The sequence below is a fragment of the Eptesicus fuscus genome, chromosome 9 (genome assembly GCF_027574615.1).
Source record: "Eptesicus fuscus isolate TK198812 chromosome 9, DD_ASM_mEF_20220401, whole genome shotgun sequence".
NCBI lineage: Eukaryota > Metazoa > Chordata > Mammalia > Chiroptera > Vespertilionidae > Eptesicus > Eptesicus fuscus.
This window is the reverse complement of record NC_072481.1, coordinates 6,964,642-6,986,647: the sequence shown is the minus strand read 5'-3', so window position 1 is coordinate 6,986,647 and position 22,006 is coordinate 6,964,642. Positions and strand designations below refer to the sequence as shown.

General features: G+C 47.6%; 1 protein-coding gene across 1 annotated transcript in view; it reads right to left on the bottom strand.

The window, feature by feature from the left end:
• Nucleotides 1-22,006, bottom strand: part of VPS13D (vacuolar protein sorting 13 homolog D) — a 222,901-nt gene that overhangs the window by 41,337 nt on the left and 159,558 nt on the right. Inside the window, exons 65-66 of the mRNA XM_054720656.1 lie at nt 6,914-7,046; nt 4,097-4,292 (exon numbers count right to left, since the gene is read on the bottom strand). Coding sequence (XP_054576631.1) covers nt 4,097-4,292; nt 6,914-7,046 — 329 coding nt within the window. The remainder of the gene's footprint in view (nt 1-4,096; nt 4,293-6,913; nt 7,047-22,006) is intronic.

Sequence of the window (22,006 nt, the reverse complement as noted above, 5' to 3'; positions counted from 1 at the left end):
CATCCAAAGGTTACTGCAAAGCTCTCAGGCAACTGGAATGTACACATGCGTGCACCGCACAGGGCCTGGAGTCCGCGCTCTGTCGGGGCCTGAGGGCTGTATTCTCCAACACTGATCTATCACTGCCCTTCAAGCTCCCTTCCTCCTTATCTAACTTAAATACTGAGATAAGCTGCAACACTCCTGAGCTTTGCTAAATTAGTTCAAATATTTCAAGTTCTGCCAACTCACACTTCTCCCCTCCACCCACCCCCGTTTTGGGGTCTCGACTAAAAAGGTGAAGAAATATTTTGGAGGAAACCTCAGGACCCAGCTTCATCAATCTTCATGTGCTACTCTCCTGAAATGCCATGCAACCCAAAGCCTATCACACTATCACAGATGGTATTTAGAGAAATAAACAAGCAAATCAACAGCCCAGCATCGAACACTCCTCTCTTTTCAGTGGTATTTTGCCTTCTGTTGTGAAATGGCTGCTCCGGGCTCTCTGCAGCTTCCTACCAAAGTGGCTTTGCAAATACTACCGTCCAAACCCAGTGCACATGCCCAGAACTGAACACGGCGGGTGGGTGCCCTGCTTGGCCCGGTCTGTTTGAAGGGCGACAGTCTTCTTTCCACGGCTTCAATGGCACCACCAGTGGCTGCATCTGTGCCATTTTCATAAACTTTACTTGGGAACAGACAAATGTGGCCCAATACACGTAGACGAGACGATGCAACCTGAGCCAGCAGAACGTTGCCTTGGAAAAGGCTTCTTATTTCAGTTCCAAACCACACATACTTGTACAGTTAACAAATGCAGCAGGGGATATTGGTCCACAACATTCATGTGGAGGCCAAAGGCTCTGCTGTCCTCCGCCCTCCTCTCCCCACCCCCACCTGCCTTCCCAAGAACTTGGAGACTGCGTGGGAAGTTCAGAGAGCAGTTAGGGGGCTGTCTTTCTGGAACACTTGCGTGCTCCAACCAGGAGAGGAACTCGGACGTATTTTAATCTAAAGAACTCAAGGAGGGGGGTTCCCTATAAATAACGCCGTGTTCCAATAAACACCAAAAGGAGCCAATGTTTCCTGTAAGGCCACTTTTCAGATGGATTACTGGAAGGAGTATTCCTTCACAGTTTTATGGCTTACTTTACTATCATCTGCTTAAAATTTGGGTCATTTAAAACATAGATGCTAAGATCTAAGCCTTTCCTTGGATGAAATATCACAGAGGAAGCAGCAAGTTCATTCCAAGAGCAGACTCAGAGGCAGAACTCTTGGACTCCTGGGTTCTACTCCTGGCTCAGTCCCTGGGCTCAGGTCAGCGCTCGGTCAGCATCTCACTTCTAATCCCTTCAAATCATTTGTTAGTCCCTGTTGTCTAAACAGTGGGGGAAACCCTGCGTAACACCCCTGGACCCTGCTCAATCAACAGGGATGGCTGTATCTTACTTCCAAGAAGCCAGGGTGACGCGTCCCGGAGCAGAGCTAGCATGCCCCTAAGAGATCACAGTGTCATCGAGCAGACCCTCAAGGCTCTGAAACGTTTCTCCACCTGCAAGAATCGCTGCTCCTTTAATCTGTGACCTTCAAAACCAGTATCACCCGGACTTTTCTAGTTCTTTATAGTTTCACATTAAGTAACTCTGGTTACTGAAGCCTCAAACCTCTAAGAGGCAGAAAAAACAAACAGGTATATTTATTCCTAATTTATAGATGAAAACTGAGACTTAGATAGGCTAGGAGACTTGATTAAGGGCCCAAAGCTAATAAGGAAGGGGGCTGGGACAAGTGTTCTTTTCTCTCTAACACGTGGGTCCTCATTATGAACTCCACTTTTGGACCCAGGGAAACGGACTGAGGGAAGTTGGTTAAAGTGTCTCAGGAGCCTCGGTGATGCCTTTCATGTGCAATAAAGGGTGAAGGACCACGTTTCTTGGAGGCCCCCGATTAGCATGGGTCTAGCACGTGTCCCACTCACCTCTGATAGCTTCAGCCATGGTGCTCCCACTCCTGGCTCCTCTGGGAATAGAGAGGAGATGCCGATGCTTAATTCCCCCTCCTTTTAGCTTCCAGGACCACAGGCCCATGACCACCGATGCTCCTCACTTATTACTGAAGCTTTTGCTTCCAGGAGGAGTGAAAAGCTAGGCAGATAGCTGCTCTATCCAGTTAAACGTCAGTGAGACTGCCCAGTTACTGTTTGCTGTGAGGCAAACTACATAGCTTCTCTGTCCGCTTTACCAAGAACACGATTCTCTCTCCACCTGGCCAACTCCTACTTACACTTCAGGCTTCATCGCAAACACCCCTTCCCTAGAAAAGCCTTTCTTGATCTGACTGACCACAGCTCCGACAGCCAGCCTTTCTTTCCCTTCATCTTCTCTAATCACACAGTCTCATAGCACCCTGCACATCTCCTGTGCCATTTATCCTAACTTTAGCAAATAATTCTCTACAGATTATCTGGTTTATGTTTGCTGCCCGCCCTGACTGTAGCCCTTTGAGACCAAGGACAGCCTTGCTTTATATAGCTCTGCTATATTCCCAACCCCGAGTCCTTAGGGACTTTTCAATCAGTATTCACTGACTGAACATGCCTGAAGGGCAGGCATATGCTGGCTGGCACCAAAGTGAACCTTCTATGCCCGTGCTGGACAGCGGGCAAGAGCGCCATGAACACCCTCCTGTCTGCAGCAACCATTGTGCCTTTCCTGTGCTCCTACAAAGAATGCAACATTTTACTGAGACTTCCACACTCACATCATAGAAAAGCCAAGTGATTTCTTCCTGGTCAGGTCATTAAAGTTAATATCACAAACTAATCTTTTAAAGTGTTAACACGTATACCTCAGACGCTTTTTGAAACCAATCACTCAATTCCTTGACTGCTTTGGGATTCTAAGAATAATGACGGTTCCTTTGGAACACTTTACTTACACTTCTTTAGTCTCATTGTCCTAACAAGAAGCTGGAGGTAGACTTCCTGAGCTTTGAGCAGACATGGAAAAAGTAACTGGAAATACTTTTGAAGGCTCCCCCCTCCCTTCTCCCCCTAACTTCATAAATGCTTCAAAATATACTCAAGGACTGGTTGGGCTCTGTATCTGAGAATAGAATGTAAGTTAACTAAAGTAAGCGCTACAGATCCTTTTAAAGAGCAGCTGCTTCCAGATGGAAGACCTTCTGGCAGAACACAGTAATGTGTCATTGGGAACGTTTCCTGGTGACAGACAAGTGGACTCATTTTCGTTGGGGACAATTTTTCTTCAAATCCTATACGAGGAAGCGAGAGGGTGTGGACATGGCCCAGGCCCTAGCATTCTAAAGGGCACACTAATTCACTCAGGGGCTATCTATTAAGCAGGCAGCGGCAAAATCCTTCTGGGCTTAAGTGGAGTCCAGCTTGGCTGAGAGCTGTAACATTCATTACCGTGTAGCCTTTGTTGATAAGATCCCCAATTAGTCACTGAAAAAGGGGAGGCTAATATAGGCCACGCACATAAATAGCTAAGTTAGAGTAGTCGGATTCTTGGGATTTGGAGCCATATGGGCTGTGGCTGATGTCCTGCCTCAGCTGGTATCAAGGCAAGAAAGCATCCCTCCGCAGAACTGCCTGCCAGGTGGGGTTTCGTTATGAGGTGGGGACTAGATGGCAGTTTCAAGTGGAAGAACTAGGAAGGGACAGACCCACGTGGTGAACTGCAACTTCAGGGATTCCAGAACTATGCCATGGGGCTCAGGAGCAAGACACAGCCGACAGCCAGATAGTTTTCTTAACGGGCAGGCGGGGTCTAGTTAGTTTGGTGAGCAGGGGAGGTTTGTAAGAATGCAATGCTATTTTCTGATCCCTCTAGCGAAGAAAAACAACATTGTGAGTGTGTATCCAGTAAATACAGATACAGACACAGACGTGGATCTGCAAAAGTGCATGCCCGATTTGTGTGCCTTGTTTTCATGTATTTATATTAGGCAAGACAGAAATGTGAGTTGTGTGTAATCAAATATTGAAAAATCGTATCATTAAAGCAGGTGAAACATAGCAGGATGGATTAGGAGAGGCAGCAGACCTGGGCTGGAAATTGCAAAAGCCACTCCCCCCACGACCACTGACCTGGGGCCACTAAGTGTGGCTGTGTCTCTCACCGCCTGGGCTGTTTCTGATGCAAAATCCAGGGCGCCTGCCACTGGCTTGGTTACAGTGCCAACAAGCCCTTTCCCAAGGCCAGATATGAAACCGCTGACACCCCCTTCTGTTTTCACACCTTCCACGGTTGAGGTTATAACACTGGTCAATCCACCAATGATACCTAGCAAAAAAGACAAGGGCTATATGTAACAGGGCCAAGAACAAAAGCAACAGCATTTAAAGCCAAACCCCTCAGTTCCATGCACCTGGCGAGGTAACGCAGGGGTGTTTCCTCAATCTCTTGACAGGCCACAGGCAGGCCAACTCAAGGTGGAGAACCAGCAGGTCTGCCTCTTAAGTTTGGAGTCAGAGAATGTATATTCTATAGTAGTCAGAAGTAAAGCATGTTCCAGTTTTAAAAATCAAAGAAAAGCTAAGAGTTTAAAAGCGGTACTTTTCAATTCCAGAGCTTGGGCAGCATATGGACTATGGAGAGGATATAGACAGTGGAATTAAATCTAGAGACAAGAAACTAGGGCTCTTGAGGAGACTCGGGGTTCCATAAAATATAAGGCGTAGGGATAACTAAATACAGATCCTCAGTTTTCAAACAACACTATGTGACTTGCCAGCACCACCAAACGTTTGAAATGGGGTAAAATTTGTGGCACACATGGCTGAAAGCAGGTGTAGGCGACCGGAGTAATGACAAAGCCTGGTGAAGGGCATCCTTAAAAAGCTGCCAGAGCCAGCAGTAACCTCAAGGGAGTGAGTTGGAAAGATTAATCAAGGTCAAAAAGATATTCCAAACATTCTGAGAGTTGACAGCAATGACCTTAAAGAGCCTCCACAGTGGCCAGAAGTTGGCCGGGCTGAAGAGGACGTGGCCTTGCAGGGGAAATGGGCCCAGTCCAGGGAGCATTTCCAGGTCCTGTGCCAGGGACACTCACAGGATGTTTACCTGGTGGTGATGGGGGTGTGAGGAAGCTCTCTAGACGCTTCAGCTCTAGTGAGACAAATTGGTAAAGGAAGCTGCTTGGGTGAGAATGTACTAACAATGCACAGCGCTTCTGGATTCTGGTGCATTGGCCCGTGAGGCAATAGCCCTTTCCCGTCCTCTGAACCAAGTTCATGCAGAGACAGACTCTTTCGGAACCTCGTCAAGCGGGGCCTACAGACAGAACTGAGCATGACCCCAGCTTTTAAACCAAGGGACTGTTATCGGTGAAGGGCTTTTTCATCGTGAAAGAAGGATCTCACTCTCAGCTATGCTTTCATGGGTCCCCTTGGTTGAGGCCACTGGTTCCTCGTCTCAGAATGAACAGCCTGTATTCTGAAGATGTTGTACATATTACCTAATGATCCCTGCTTGGAGGGGAGTTTGCGACCTTGAAATGATTCCCTATTTTCTCACCACACTGGTGTGTCCATCAAGAAAGTGAGGACAGCCATGCTCTCTCTCTGCATCCCAAGGATGCTGGGTAAATAGAGGCAATAATGCATAGCAAAGCATTTTATGTTCATTAAAAAACAGTCCTCTGTTAGTCTAAGGCACTGTCACTGCAGTTACTAGAAAGAAGGATTAAATCTCTAACCCCAAGTGATTGCCCAACAATCAACTTTTAAAGCACATAAACAGATTAATTTCAGCCAAATTTTACTTCTAGCTTGATGTCTCCTTGGGGAACGCTCCCTTTCCAGTTGGGCAGGCTTAGGGAAAGAGAGGCATTTTAATCCAAACCTCGCCCTTAGAAAGTTGATAAACAAAAACTCTCTCCTAAACACAAAGAGACACATGATTTTTTATTATTGATATCCCTTCTTCTTTCAAATGCTGATAATTAAAACTTCTCAGTCTTGACATGACTTCTGATAGCTTCAGACTATTTCTAGTTATCTGGTACAAACAGTTCACTTTAGTAACCATTACTAAGCATGAGCTACATGCCAGGGATCATGTGAGGTAGCAAGTACAAAGGTGACTTCAAAGTGGTCTTCTGCTCTCCTGGCCATCACAGCCTATCAGGGAAGCAAGATGCACACAGCTGGCTACATACACAACCACGCCCGCCATGTGTGTGCTAATCATCATTAACTCTAACTGGGGACAGTGGAGTGGGACAAATGTCCTTTGAGTTGGGACTTACAGGCTGAACAGGATTTTGAGAGGCAATGAAGTGAGGCAGAGGAAGGGAGGGCAGAGGAGCAGTAAGAGGCCCTGGGTGGCTGGGGACAATGGTCGGGAAAGGTGGCTGGGTTCGTATTTCCAAGGGCCTTAACGAATGCCATGCTGAGAAGTTTTGAGAAAAATACAACAAAAGGAAAATGAGACTGAATTAAAGCATTAAAGCCAGAATTCAAACAAATTCAGAGATTGGGTATTTACACAAGACTCAGAAACATCTGGGCCACAAACCTGGCGGCCAGTTTCACATCTCACTCTCTGTGGAAGGAATGCTCAGCTCAGTAAGCGGAGGGCAAGTCTGGAAGCAGCAGATCCATATTCTAAAAAGGGGTTTTGTTGCTTACACCTTGTGACACCTTGGGAACAGAAGCCAGGGCGCAGGAAGGAATGGCCGTGGGCACACTTTGAAAATGAATGAAGAGTTCTCACAGGTGGTAGCAGTTGTAAGGGGAATAAAATAAGAGAGCTTGGATGGCTACCGGCACCACAATGCCAAGCCAGGATCGACACTGTTGCAAGCTCTCTTTTTCCCGCTGGCAGTTGGATGGCTGAACAGGCATCCCTGAGGGACTGCGGCAGAAGAGCCACTCTCCTATAGCAGACAGCAGGCGACTTACCATGGGCCAGGCCATGGATGCCGGCTACCAGGTGCTCGCCACTGGTGGCTGCGTGGTATCTGATGTACTCCCGCTCCGACTGATGCCGGTTGTCCATCGTCTTTCCTAAGCCATCCGATAAGGTCCCCGCAAACTGCAATGAATTAAAAACAGAAGTGTTTTAAACCCTTAGCAGAACTTTTGTTACTTAATTATTTTAAATAAATGCCCTCCTCGCTCCTCGCTGGGATTCAGTGAATACCACCTGAGGGAGAGATAAACGGCTGAATTACGTATACTGTGTGTCGCAGGAGAGTGGCTCTCAAGCATGGGACGCGTACTGGTGGACACAACGCCTGCAAACAACCACTGACAATCCATCATGACATTTACCTTCCTCGATTCTACTGCAAACTTACCAAAAAAGTAAAGGTTTAACAAAACGGCCTGGGGGAGGAGAGGTGAGCTTTGGGGTTCCCTAAAGTTAAAGGACAGAGGCTCTCTGCTCTAATAATCGGTGAGATACAAAATAGGAAATGTGGCAAATTACTGCTTTAGGGTTTGGCATCAAAATTTTTAGAGAAATCAACTGCCCTTAAGTAATGCCTTTTCTTTCACTTATTCAGTAATTACCGAGTGCCTAGGTGCCGGCACCATTTGTCAAAAGCAGAAAAAGAAGCATATGTAAAAGTTCACAGGTTAGGTCACCTTTTATTCAAGTGGCACATTTGACCTCATGGCTTCCCATGTAAACTCCGCCCCCACCAATCAGAGAGATTTTATTTATCCTGGCCTATTTTAACCAGAGAAGCTGTCCCATTCATCAAAGCTGGATAAAAAGGACATAAAAGTCTGTTTTGTCACAAGACAATTTGAAAAGGTTTAAAGTGACAGTTAATAAACCACAGGGTACTTATCCACATCGTTCAGGCATAAAAAGGGAAGGATATCAAATATATAATTAACCTTCTCGGGAAGGATCTACCAAAACAAGTGGTTTAAGTGCCAATGACCCAGGACTAACCTTTTAGAAAACACACAGGAATGTTGCTCAGATACAAAGCGCAGTGGCAAGATGTGAGGCAAACAGCCTGCCCCGCAGACCCTGGTGCTGGGTGGCCACCAGGAGGCCGGCCACGTTGTGGGCGGGAGAGGGGGTCACACAGATCTGCCCTGGACGCCCTCAGTCCTAGGCTTCCAGATGCCAGCGACAGGGGAAGGGGCGTTCTGGGTAAGAAGAGGGACTGGAGGCAGGAGCAGCAATTCCACGGGAAGCAGTGGTCCCTGCAGCAGGACGTGGAAGCACCCCTTTCCTCCACTCCGCCCAGATGCCTTTAGGACCCAGGGCAGTGATTAAGGACCTTTCTAGAGAGGCGAGCCCTATCATTAGTTGCTTTTTGCCTTCCCTTCCCTGTCATTCCCTAATTAGAGAACTTAAAGTAAATGGAAATTAGTTTTACAATTTCCTTTAGGATGAGGACCCCCTGGAGTGTTTGTGAAGCCAGCGCTGTGAATCGCTAAGTGGGGCTTTTAGTCAGGAACCTCATCTAAGAGCCATGGGCCTGGGCATCTGACCAAAACAGATTCTAGTCCTCTCTCCACCATTCTGGTGGCTACATGACCCGAGTGAGAAGCCCACCCTGGGCCCCCTCTCGGCATCTGCAGAGCAGTGATAGCATCGACACTGCCCTGTGGCGTGGCTCAGGGTGCAGCATCGAGTCAGCATTCTTACTGTTATCACCAGTCACTCTAGTCCAAGGAGGAACACCCTGCATCATCTGAAGAAGGCCTTTCAAAGACAGCATTAAGGTCATTTACATTAGCATTTACCATCAACAAGGAGAAAGCAACCAACCAGCCCTTTCCAGAGTGAGCTTCTGGAGTGGTACCATCTGTAAAATTAGCGCTGGACTCGGCGGTTTCCAAAGCCCTTTCCAGCTGACAGCGTGTGATCTCCGATCCAGGCTAGAATGTCTTTATCAAGCACGCACACTGGGCCCGGCGCAGGCCTAGGTGCTGCCTGGGTGGAGGGTGGGAACAGGGCAGCCTGGCCCTAGTCCCAAGGAGGACAGTCTCGGTAGGACGCCACTCCACCCGTGGACAGCCAGCAGCAGGAGCAGGAGACGCAAACTGGGAGCACCAGGGAACTGCGAAAGGAGAGGGAACTATGACCCTTGTTTCTGGAAAGGCCCAAAGAGCACTGCCATGTGCAGGAATTCTGAGTTTGGACAGTAGTGCCTCCGGGATGCCTCAGGAGAGGTGGGGGAGGGGCGTGAAGGTAAAGCGCTGTCCTCAGAAGTGCACTGTGGGGTGAGGGCTGCCAGAGACGGGCTCCACCTGAAGAGTCACCCAGGCTCCTCTCAGGGCCTTGTTCCCATAATTTGCTTGAAAAGAGAGGTTTCATTGGAAGAGATATGAAGCGAAGGCTCATCTACCTATTCCAGCAGCTGACTAGGAAGAAGTTAAAAATGCCAATATACTGCCCCCTCCCCCTAGAGAGACCATGGGAGAATACTCTAGGCAAACTGCCCTACACCAGCCCCTCTGCAGCAACCCCCATCAATAAAGCAAGCCTAACACCCAAGGTTTATGAGTGAGCCTGGGCCAAAACCCTAACAGCCAACAGATTCCGCTGCAGCCGCCTCGGCCCCCAGCACTGTCTGGTGGGCGGGTTCTCTACAGAAACCACTCTGACCCCAGGAGGAAGAGATGAGAGGGCCTAAGAGAGCACTCTTCCCTTAAATGCTGGGTCTTCCATGTGCTTGCTTCTCAGGTGCCCACCTTGACCGTGGCAAGGTGCCTATAATCTAGTCAACTTACTCTACTAGTACGTCTTCCAGCTGAATTCCTACTCCTCTGTCTGTAAGGAAATTACTCATGCAAGCCAGCTGAACTTGTCCTTTGTCACTTGTGAGTAAAAGTAAAGGATACAAAGACACTAACAGGAAGTGATTATAAAACCTTCACCCATGCCCTGCCGGCTTGGCTCAGTGTTTGAGCACTGACCTAGGAGCCAGGAGGTCACGGCTCAATTCCTGGTCAGGGCATATGCCCGGGGTGCGGGCTCAATCCCCAGTGTAGGGCATGCAGGAGGCGGCCAATCATTGATTCTCTTCATCGCTGATGTTTCTATCTCTCCCTCTCTCTCCCTTCCTCTCTGAAATCAATAAAAAAATGTATTTAAAAAGATAAAATCTTCACCCCTAGAAATGTGGCTTTGAGAACTCAGAAAATATAGGAAGATGTTAAAATCTACGATCCAACCAAACCCAGACTGATGAGAGGCTAATCAGATTTTACGAAAAGAGCCGTTTTATAGGAACTAAACTGAAGCCAGCCTGGAGAAGGGTCCTGTGATTAAAGCCCGGGCCCCGGGCCAGCCGCCTGGGCTTCTGAGTGCTGAATCCAGGGCACCACAGAGCCCGTGGCCTCCTCTCTCGCTGTGGGAGCACTTAGTCATCCTTAATTCTCTCTCTCGCTCCCACCTCAGTGGGAAAGCAAATCACACCCGGTATCTTATTTCTCCCTCAAAGACAGGGTGACAGCCCGGGCTGCAGAGGGAGGTGATTCCAGTAAGCTCTCTTTATGGTGCCCTCTGGCACTGTCTTCCCTGAGGCTGCAGTGTTATTTCACCCATGTCCTTGACTTTGAAGATGATCGTCAAAACAGAGCGGGGACGCTCAGGAGAGCTACCCCATCCCGTGGGAGTGACGCTGCAAGACATCCATCGAATTTATTTCGAAACTTTTTCAGAGCAGATGCTCTCTGGCATGTTCGTGGATGATCAAAATGGGAAATGAAGGCTGGAGGCAGATATTCAGATCATGCCCAGGGAAAACTAGTCACGGCGGCACTGGGAGAAAGGCTGAAATCATCAGGAGAGGAGCAAATTCAACCCAGCTATGCATCAACCAACCCCAAACCTTACTGCGTGCCAGGCTAGCAAGTGAGAACCATAAATGAGACGTGGTCCCTGCCTCCTGCCTTCAGGACCTCAGCCTGGAGGTATGTATGTGGCATAACAGAAAGACATTCATTCATATCAGAATTCAAATTCTGACTGTGCCATTTACTAACTGTAAGGTCATGGACAAGTAACAACCTCTGTGAGCCTCCATTTCTTCCTCTTCGAAATGGAGAAAGACTATCCACTTACAAGGATATACACGGAAAGCACTAGACAAGACATGTAAAGTACTTGCACGGAGCGAGAAGCATCAATTTCTTCATGTGCAAAACGGGAATAATCAGATTCCACGGGGCTGTTGTGAAGACTAAGTGCGATGGTGTGCACGCGAGGCATGTGGCTCCGTGAGTGTGGAGGGGCATAAAGCACCGGGGCAGTGAGCATCTGCCAGGCTTGCACACTGGGAAAGGGCTAGCAATTAGGAGGTAATTTGCAGATAATTTGTAACTCTACTCGGTATAAACATAACTTCAACACCAGAAGGACCATTTGCAGAGACTTAAGTCAATATAGTTCATTTTGTAGCTATTTCAAGTCCACACAAAAAAACACCACCACACACACACAAATCCTTAAGGCTGCAAGTGAATACTGTCCTTGCTAAAATGAAAGGTTCCAAGGAACAGAATGTCCTTCAGAAAACCTGCTATTACATTTGCAAAGACAACAGTGATCTCCGCACCCCACCCCCTCCTCTCACCAGAGGACGCTCAGAGCACACCACACTCGTGAATTCTGGCCACAGCCTGAAGTCATTGATTTCTCTGAAGCCATATTTTCAGCCAGGGGGTAAAAATGTCAGAACAACTTCAAGATGTCAGTTCTGCTGCCTCGCCGACACAGAGTGTGTCAATACCCCACCTTCCAAAAATAATCCCGTTGTCTACAGAAACGGAGCCACTACAAATTAGGCTGGGTTTGGGGCTGGGCTCAGAACAGATGGTTTTACAAAACTGACATTCAAGTAGATGCTGGAATGGTGAAAGAGAAAAATATTCACACTGTGTCCCTCTGTTCTGGCCGATCAGTTTTCCTGACCCTTCATGATATGCAGCAAGCCTGGGATGCCAGCGGCACTTGGCCAGTGTAACAGGAGCCTCGGCTTGAATTTCCCCCCCTTCTCTGGGGTTCTTCTTTCACAGTTATTTACCTAATGGAAATTTCCTCTTTAATATTCTTGCTCACTGAGGAGTTGCCGGTGACGGTACTTTTCTTGTCACCAGGGGAGACGGTGAGCACGTAGAACAGGAAAAGGAAGAGAAGGGACAGGCCCTGCAGTGTGAAGAGAGTCTGTGTTCTTCCAAGTCGGAGGCTGTCCAGCTGCGAGGCTCAGCCACCAGCACAGCTCCAGGTCTGCTCGGCGTTGCCCACGAGGAGCTATGCTGAACACACAAATCCGCAAAACCCAGCTAGCTACACGCTGTGTCTGTGAGTAAGGAGGACGTGAACTGTGAGGGGGCTGCCCTCCTGCCGTCAATCAGACAGGGCCCACGGAGTCAAATTCTTATTCTATCCCTCACTAAGTATGCACCTGGGGAGAGCTGCTGATCTTCCCTGAACCTCAGTTTACCCACCTGCAAACAAACAAACAAACAAACAGATGGCCTCGCCTCTGGAGGAGTGCTGTGAGGGGTTCAGGAGGTGATGCCAAGGACTGGGCACGGTGGCCGGCACCCACGGCCGTCATGTTGCTGAGTTTCTGAGCAGCAGCCCCGAGGCCTCCAGGGCTGGCTCACTGCTAGGAAACCTCCTCAGGTCAGGAGGCCTCGTCCCTCGCAGCTAAGATACCACCGCTTCTCTGTTCCATGTTGTCAACATGGCCACGGCTCAAAATGAGGCTGACAGGGAGTTTCGCCTTGATGTTGAAAACCCCTTTTGTGATGCTTGTGAGCCAGGAGGGGTTAAAGAAAAATGGGATCCAATGAGCAGTGGGTATCTGTCACCAACACAAAGCAAACCAAACAGCTAGTCCTCACTCGGCCAAATGGTGAAGGCGGCGGAGGGGGCAGGGAAAGGGCATTTAAAAAAGGCATGGAACAATTTGAGGTTTGGCAAGAAAGAGGCATTTTTGGACCCCAGATCTCTATCCAGTAGATGTAGAGCAGGTCTGTCTGCTTTCAGTTCTGCTCGGTTGTGACTGTGTATGTAGCCCCCTTAAGGCAGAGAAAGGGGAAAGGATCCAGAAAAGAGACCCTGAATGAGAACAATCAGGACATTTTAAAGCTCAGACTGACATTCTACTCTAGCAACACGCCTAAGCCAATGACCTTGCTTTTGTGGGAGGGGGAGGTGGGTGTTCTCTGGAGACCTAAAGGCCTCCTGCCTCAAGACATACACCATGTTGCTATTTCACGGATAAACACTTATCAGGCTACAGACACTCCTTTTCAGTTAAGAAACAAAGTCATCCAAAGCCACCCAGAATTATCTCAGCACACAAGGTCTAAACATAAGCAACAAAGTCAGACCTCAAGATGGCCCTGCTTCTCAGAGGCCAGGACGCACGCCTGCTGAACTGGCAAGTCTCTGCTGCTCTGACCCACTTGTGAACTCAGATGTGTTTCAGATTAATCTAGAGGCTCGGAGTGGTGTGAAGCACTCGGAATAGGGTTCTGCTTTTTCTTTAATAAGGACGGTGGCGTTTGCTGTGAGGCTGAAAGCACAGAAATAAGCAGAACACCCACAGGAAGACTGATTTTCATCACCAGACAAGTGTCATGGCTTAGTCACGTCCTATTTTCCCAGTTTCCTCCGTGTCAATTAGAGTCATGTGCAGGAGGAATCTTTAAAGCCAGCTGTGGACGGGATGGTGTCCCCCCACCTTTCAGCTCTTCATCAGCGAGGCCTCGTGCACCTTCCACAGAAGGGGATGGGCCAGTGCCGAGGGTGCAGGCCTCCCCTACTGGCTGCGGAAAAGTCCCTGAAGCTCCCAGACAGAGTCAGAGGGGGGTTTCTGCACAGTTAGGGCTACACGAGGGGGGCACGCCTTCCCACCCCACTCGAGACCTCCAGTTTGCCATCTAACAAGGTTTTCACTGTGCATAAACAGCCCACGCCCCAGTGCCGAACCAGGAGATAGAATATGATGTGAAAGAAAAAAAAAAAAAAGAAGAACCCTGTGAGGTGGTCTCACCACAATGTCTGACTCGGCAGATAAACTATTTCAACACCAGGAAAGCACACAGGCTTTGAAAGGCCAGGAGTCTCACTCCCGACTCTGTCACTGGATCCAACTGGGTGAACTTGAGCCACACACACACACTCTCTTCAGGATTGGTGTCTTCATCTGAAGACAGGAGTACAAGGCCCACAGACTTGCTAACCCAGAGAGGCCTTGGTTTTAAAAGGACTTGGGGGAAAACACAAAGAATGTGTAAAGGCCAAGGGTGACTACCGCAAAGTCTGTTCTTCTGAGTGTCCCACTGCCCCTCCCTCCCCAGCTGAATGCTTGTGTCTCAGCCTGTGACCGAGACATCACCTGTACCCATTCTGGAACAAAGAGCAGGAAGTCAATTATAACAAAAGAAAATCTCCAAATACGGAAATTTAGAAATGCAACCAAACATTTTACAACAGAGAAGAAACTCAAGCTTATCGCATTCCCAGCCACAAGGACTTCATTCCTGTAAAGAACTTTGCATTTCAAGTGAACAGATATATTCTCTTTAATGCCAACAGCCGGGGAGAAAGGCGACGGGTGATGTCATGGAGAACAGACCTGGATGCCAGGTACTGGTACAAGCTGAACTTCTAACTGAAAAAGTCAGATATGTTTCAAGGGTTTGAAATACCTTGATAAGATTTTCAGGGGGAAAAATCTCCCCAACCGGATGTTCAAATAAAAGAAGTTTTAGGTGAGTAAATAGCAAAATTGATAAAGGAAAGCTTCCAACTGCTGAGACCACAGTGTGACCTTTGAACTGTGAACACAGGTCAGCAGCACTGCATCTCAGGCACTGTTCTACGGGCTTAACAGCTGGGAAATCATTTAATTCGTTTAATCCTCACAACCAACCTACGAGGTAGGCTCTGTTATTATCACTGTTGGGCAGATGAAACATAAAAAGACCACGATGGTCTCTAACAAGAGTCTGCTAGGTATTACCCACAAATGATACTGGGTAATATATGAAGGGAACCCAACCGTGATTTTTGTTATTATCTTCATGGAAAATTCCTTCCTGACGCCAGTAAAAACCTTATAGAGGCACCAGGTAAGGTAGCTTTCTTTTCCCAGGCAGTGGCGGTGACAAAGGAAGGCAGCTGAGGGAAGTATGTAAATGACCCAGTTTCTGAGAAATTACATGCAAGCCCTGGACAAGAAAGAGGGCCAGGCTCTGACCCCTTCCTGAGCAATACTCAACTCAGACACACCTTCCATCACCTGGACTTGCCCTTAGGCATGCAGCCTAGGCTCCCCCCTCTCCCTTCCCCAAGCTCTCACTGTCACCGCCTGAAAAAGCCCCAGAAAAAGAGGAGGTTCTGTAAACGTTCATTAGGGGATCAATTACAACTCACATGTACCAGTGAGGCTGGGAAGAAAGATGGAGGCCAGCTGGGGCAGGGACCAAGACCAGTGATTCCAGAGCTCCTGCCTGTGGAGAGGTCTGCTCTCCCTCCCCAGATTCTGGCAGAGGATTTGCTGAGGGAGGTGGCGTGCCAAAGCCACAAAACTAAAATATTTCATTAGTCAGAGCTGGTCTGGTCAAGCAAACCTAACTCCACAAACTACAGGGAGAGAACAGCACAAACCACCCGTGCTCCTAGCGCAAAACACGATCTTGGAAGGGCACCCAGTTCAGCCTTCATTCCTCGCCTCTCCATCTCTGCCACTCCTCTCTCTCCCACCACCACCCAGCCATCCGGGAGCAATGTAACTGTCCCAGGAAAACCAAGGCGCTGTTCCTACAAGCCTGCATTTGCAGGAAGCTAAAGATACAAAGGCCAACCCTTCATTCTGGTCATGTTCAGGGAAGCAACTGTGATGAATGCTAGATGAGACCACAGACTGGGACCAGGTCTTTAGCATCTGGGAGAACCACGGAGGTTGAACCTCTTTTTGGGGGGCAATAGAGAATGGAAGGCAGATCAGGTCCTAAGTCCTGTCTCATTTCTCCTGAGCTTGGCTTGATCCCAGGCTCAAGTGAAAGGCCAAAGGAAGATTCTTTTTTAAACGGAAAGTGTTTCCACACCGTCAGGTGGAATAAAATAAAATAAAATAAAAATGCAATTGGCATAGTTCTGTTTCCCAGTAGCTCCTCAGAACCCTCTGGTCTCTGCCAGGAGGCCCCTGGTGGCCTTTCAGTAGGTATTCCTACCTCTGCCATCTTACAACCCTACGAAGGGTGACCTGGGAGAGGACACTGAGCATTCACACCCAACTACTTCCTGCAGATCTAGAGGTGTTGGTTTTGTTTGTTTGTTTGTTTTTTAGCAGAATTAGCCATTCACTGCTGAATTAGCCATTCCTAGGTTAATAAATTTCAGGCCTAAAAAACAAGTCCTGGAATGAGGAAGAAAACACAATTCATTGAGCTCAATAGCTGCCCTTTCTGAAGGTGACTCACTGGGACTATTCTGATGTGTTGCTTTCAAGAGAAAACCTTCAATTACTAGAAAGAATAGAAAATGGGCTCTGGTTCAATATACTTCCTACGTAAAAGAGAGCTAATTAACGCTTATCAAAATGATTCACCCATTTTCTGATCTAAACAGAACTGATTCTTGAAGACTAGGTTTTCTTAAGGGCCTCTGTTATGATTTCAAGAGCTGAGGCTGATTCTCTAGCTCCCTTTCCATTGCCCTTCCCCAGAAACAAATATTCCTTCCTCAAGATTCTTCCCTTTAAATACCAGGCTTTGATCCTTACTGAAATACAAGTCCCACTGGGAAATTCTTGCCGTATATACCCTTTACTGTAAATGAAAAGCTCAGAAAACAAGTTTTGCAGGGGAGGTACACATGGGAGGAAATCAAAGCACTGGGCACCAGAAGGAAAGAAGAAATACGAATCCTCTCTGGAGAAAAAGAACGTAAGTCAGAGCCCCAATTTTTTTTTTACACAATGTCCAGCATACAATAAAAATTACCAGATATGTAAGTGAATAAAATGACTGAAAACTGAGGGAAAAAAGAAACAGAAAATCAATCAGCAGTTATCCAGACATTAGAGCTATTCGATACAACATTTAAAATAGTATACAATGATCTTCCAAAAGTTATAAAAAAGATAGAAAATTTTACCAGAAAACTGAAATTAGGATTTTAATAGATGGCTGAAGAGCAGAGTGGATAGAGTATCAAAGAGGACTATTGAAGGAGAAAAAAAGTCAGCAGAAAATATCCAGATCAAGGCATGAATAAAAACAAGAGAGTGAAAGACAGAAAGGAGCTTAAAAGACATACGGGACATGGTTAAAAAAAAAAAAAAAAGTTCAACTTCTAGGTAACTGGAGTCACCGAAGGAAAAGAGAGAAAGAGGGCAGAAGCAGTATCTGAAGTGACATTAGCCAAGAATTTGTAGCAAGAATCAAGCTACAAATTCAAGGTATTTTCTAAATCCCAAGCCAGAGAACCCTATCTAGGCACACTTATTATTATAAACTAAAGACAGAAAATAAACATTAAAAGCAGTCAAAGGAAAACAGGCATATCACCTTCACAGGAGCAACAATAATACCGACAGCTCTTTCAACAGAAATAATAGAACAATAATGGGATCATTAAAGGGCTGAAGGAAACTTGCCAATCCAGAATTCTAAATTCAGTGAAACTATCATTAAAAATATGGGTGAAATAAATATATTTTCCGGGGGAAACCAACCTGAGAAAACCCATTGCAGAGGACCCACAAAACAAAGTTCTTTTGTGGATAATGACCCTATATGGATACGCAAAGAAAAGAATGAATGGTAACAGGACAAATATGCATATAAATCTAAATGAACATTGACCATTTAACACACACACACACACACACACAAATGGGACGAATAAACACTCAATGACCCAGTAATTCTGCGCCTCAGTGTATATTGGAGAGACTCTTGTGCGTGTGCTCCAAAACCTTGAACAAGAAGGTCATAGCAACATTGCCCATAATAGCAAACCGTTGGAAAACAGTCCAAATGTAGAACAGACACATTATGATACATTCAAACAATGCAGTACTAGGTAGCAGTGAAACATGAGCTACAGATAAACACATCAATATGGATGGTTATCAAAAATGTAATGTTGCCCAGCCAGAGTGGGTCAGTGGTTAAGTATCAACCTATGACCCAGGAGGTCAGGACACATTGCCCGGGTTGTCGGCTCGATCCCAAGAAGGGGACATACAGGAGGCAGGTGATCAATGATTCCCTCTCATCATTGATGTTTCTATCTCCCTCTCCCTCTCCCTTCCTCTCTGAAATAAATACAAGTATATTTATAAATAACTTAGTTCTACATTTATTGCCACCTATGCCTATCTTTCTATTGACTGAAGGTTCTGAAGGCATGTGCCACAGTAAATAACACAAGACAAGCGTCAAACACCTAACGGTATCCCTCAATACCCATACGTGTGGACGTAACGGGAAATGTAGGAACCTAGTTAGTGAGTGGCAGCGGATGAGATTTCTTAGCTCCTCTCAGATAAGCAGGAGCCCAGACATCACTTGCTCCTGGGCTGCTGACAGAGACCTGAAGGGCGTACCTGAGACCAGCATCTAGGGAGGAAAACCAACCTTCCAGAGCCCCTGGCAAAAAGTAGGAGGCCAGACAGGAAGAGCTCCCTGAGGCGGGTGGCACAGCTATCGCTCCTCCGCCCAGCGTGCCAATGGTCTGGCGGACGGGCCAGAGGAGGTCTCAGAGGATCTTGAACCTTGCCGACTTGTCTCCCAAGGGGTCAGAGGCATGGGTACACAGGAATTCATTGCTCTGACGCTTCAGGGCAATGCCACAACCTCCCCTGTTGGCAAAGGAAGAGTGCAGAATGGACTGAAAAGAGCCTGGGAACTTCAGAAAGGAACAAGAGGAGAAAGTAAAGTTGGGAGATAGTTCCTTAAAAAAACCCAACAACGACACAACCCGAGTTATGTTTCGACAGGATGGCTCTCAATGCTGGTGAGAGCACTGCCGGGAGGAGGGGAAGCCAGGGTGGAGGCAGGGCTGCTTCAATAAACCAGCCGACGGCCCTGGCCAGCAGGCAGCAGGGGCGGTGGGAGGCAGGTGGCCACACAGTTGCCACGCAGCCCCACCAAATGCGGACTTGACAGTGGAAGGACCACGCTGTCCCCACCCTGTCCTAAGATTCTGCGTGTAGGGGAATGTCAGGGCTCGAAGTTCCAAGGAGACCACAGGAAACCTACGCAGCCTTTGTTTAAACCACTGCCTCTCACAATACATGTCCCCTTTGAATTCACACAAGTAAAACTAAAATTCGACTCAAAATTTGAACACTGTCACCTGCCTTGAGAGGAAACAGGAAAGGAGGGATTTCCAGAGAAAACCTCCCAATTTGGAGAGGATGGGGCAAGGGAGGGCTGGAGGTACAAGAACCATGGAACACATGTCTGTAGATGTTCTTCCCTCTCAAACTGAGCTCATCTCTAGGTTAGCTTTGTCTAAAGAAAATGGGAAAACAGTTTGATGGACTGATCAAATGGGATCAGGTAAGTTAATTTCCCCAAATGTGGTTTGGGGCTCAATGGCAAACATTCCATCTACTGTGCTCCAAATTATGCAAATTATGCACAGCTGAAAGAACCCCTCCCCCTTCTTCCTGCCTTGCTAGGCCGCTTGTTTAAGAGAGGGCTAACGCCTTCTTCCCCTTTAACAGAACACGGAGTCAGTTTGCTCTGGGCTCTAGATAGAGACACTATTAGGTTAATTGGAGATGCTGGAGGCAGCCCACGGCTTAGTCCTGGACGGAGGCGCCCTGGCCAGAAAGAAGCGTGGGGCTGCGTTTGCAACCTACCTGCTGTGAACAGGTCATGATTTGGTTTTAGCTCTAATTCTATAGGAAGCAAGTCAGGCTTGTTTTTTCCCCCCAAGAGGGTATGGGGCTATTGATTTTGTTTTGGCCCCTTCTGTGAAAAGTGTAAGCTCTACCCATACACATAAAATACCTGTAACACATTAACAGCTAACATTTGATGTATGCAGATATGGTCGTATCATGACAATAATAATGGACTTAAAAAATAAACACTTCAGTTTGGTCTCTCTCTTCCTTGTGAAACTCACTTATACGTGGTCAGGAGAGAGAAAGGGACCCAGGGGTGTAAAATGACCGCCAGCCTCTCCCTAGTGACCAGTCGGTCCAGAGGCACTGGCTGCTCTCTGCCCCGGGGCTGCTGCTGAGAGCTGCTGCCACTCCACACCGAGCCTCACCACCTGGGCTGCCTTCGTGTGCCCTCTTGTCCCCGCCACTTCCTGTCCACGTGGCCACTATCTCCTTGGACTTCAAGGTTCCTTCCTCTGTGTAGGCCTCCCTTGCCCTGGGTAGGGAGGTCTGCCCCACCGAACCACAGACTTCTGTCCTAGCGCCTGGGACACTTCCTCCCTGAAGCATTAGTTATAGGACCTTCTCCGGAGCTAGACAGAGATCCTGAGGAGAGGAGAAGGGGGAGGGAGATCTGATTTATTTGGCTCTGCTGCCCTGTGCCCAGCACAGCCTGGCACCTTTAACTGTCCACATGCTGTTGTGGCCTTATTGTGTAGACACATGAACAGAGGAATATGAGGTTATGGTTCCTGCACACAGGTCTGTATTCAGACAGCTCTCGTGTGGCCTGGAACCCCGTTAAACCAGCACTAAGTGTGTGGGGTGGGAGAGAGCATTTCTGGGTCTCAGCCCACACCGTGGCTTGGAAGGGCGGTAGAGCATCAACAAAAGAGCTACAACAGAGGATGCTGCAGGAAAACACTAAACTGTGACTCAGATTCTCTGCAGCCTCTTGGAATACAGCCTCACACGGTGAATTCCTGCAAACATGACATCACACAGGGTCCAAGAATGAAGCCCACTCGACAGGCTCTGACCCAGACAACCAGGTTCCTATCCTGCTCTTCGTAGCCTTGGCAAGCTACTCAGTTCCTCTGGGCCTCCATGTCCTTGTAGATGAAGTGGGACCACACTTCACAGGGTCACTGTGAGGATGAAGCAGGCTGATCCACGTGAGATTAGAATAGTACCTGGCCACGGGGAAGCAGTCAGTGAACACTAGCTAGGAGTATTTTTAAAGATCCCACTAGCTGCTAGCTTGAATTCAAACGCCCTTTGGTGTGCAGTCCTTTGTTTCTATACAGCAATACTGAGGAATAAAGCTAAGGAGGGTAATTAACATCTTTAACACTTCAAGCAAGTGTCCGCAAACATTCCACAAGGCCAACCTGATTACTCCGCTCTAACTATTCACAGACGGCACAGTTGAAGAAGCCTCCTAGTCAGCTTGGACAACAGATTTTGTGAGACAAAAGGCAAGGAAATACAAATTAACGTTGTGGTCACTCCTTATCAGGGCACAGACACAGCGAGCTAGCCAACAGTCCGGAATGAAGGAAACACGCTGTTGGCTTGATTGGAATTTCCTCGGATTGTTACCATGTAGCACGAGATTAACCCAAATGTTTCTTTGCACACAGTTAAGTTTATGTGAAATGTATCAGAAATGATATAGTTAGGGCTCTGGGTTTGTGTGTGAACAAAACTGCTTTCAAGAAATGTAGAAATGTATCATTACGAGGCTGATTAAGAAAAATGCCATAGATGTGAAGTTCCCTGGATCTATAAATAAGTTCATTCAGCGCTGGGTGGGTGGGGTGGGAAATCTTCAGGCTACATAAACAAAGGAGCAGGTAAACCAAACACAGGTGACCTTTTTCCTGAAGTGGGCGTGATCGTCAGATGAATTATATGCCACCACCACACAGCATTTTCAAGATGGCGCATGCTCTGACATTTCAAACCATGACACCCCCACCTCAGCAGCTAAAACTGAAGAGCGTCATGGCGTATCAATTAACTTCATCCTCCCAGAAGTACCCCCACACACAGCTGGCAAGTGGGTTTTCCAAGCAAAAGGGGAAAACCTTGAACACACCACAGGCAGACACTTACTGCCCAGATGTGTCAAAGCGGGGAGAGAGGACAAAAGTCA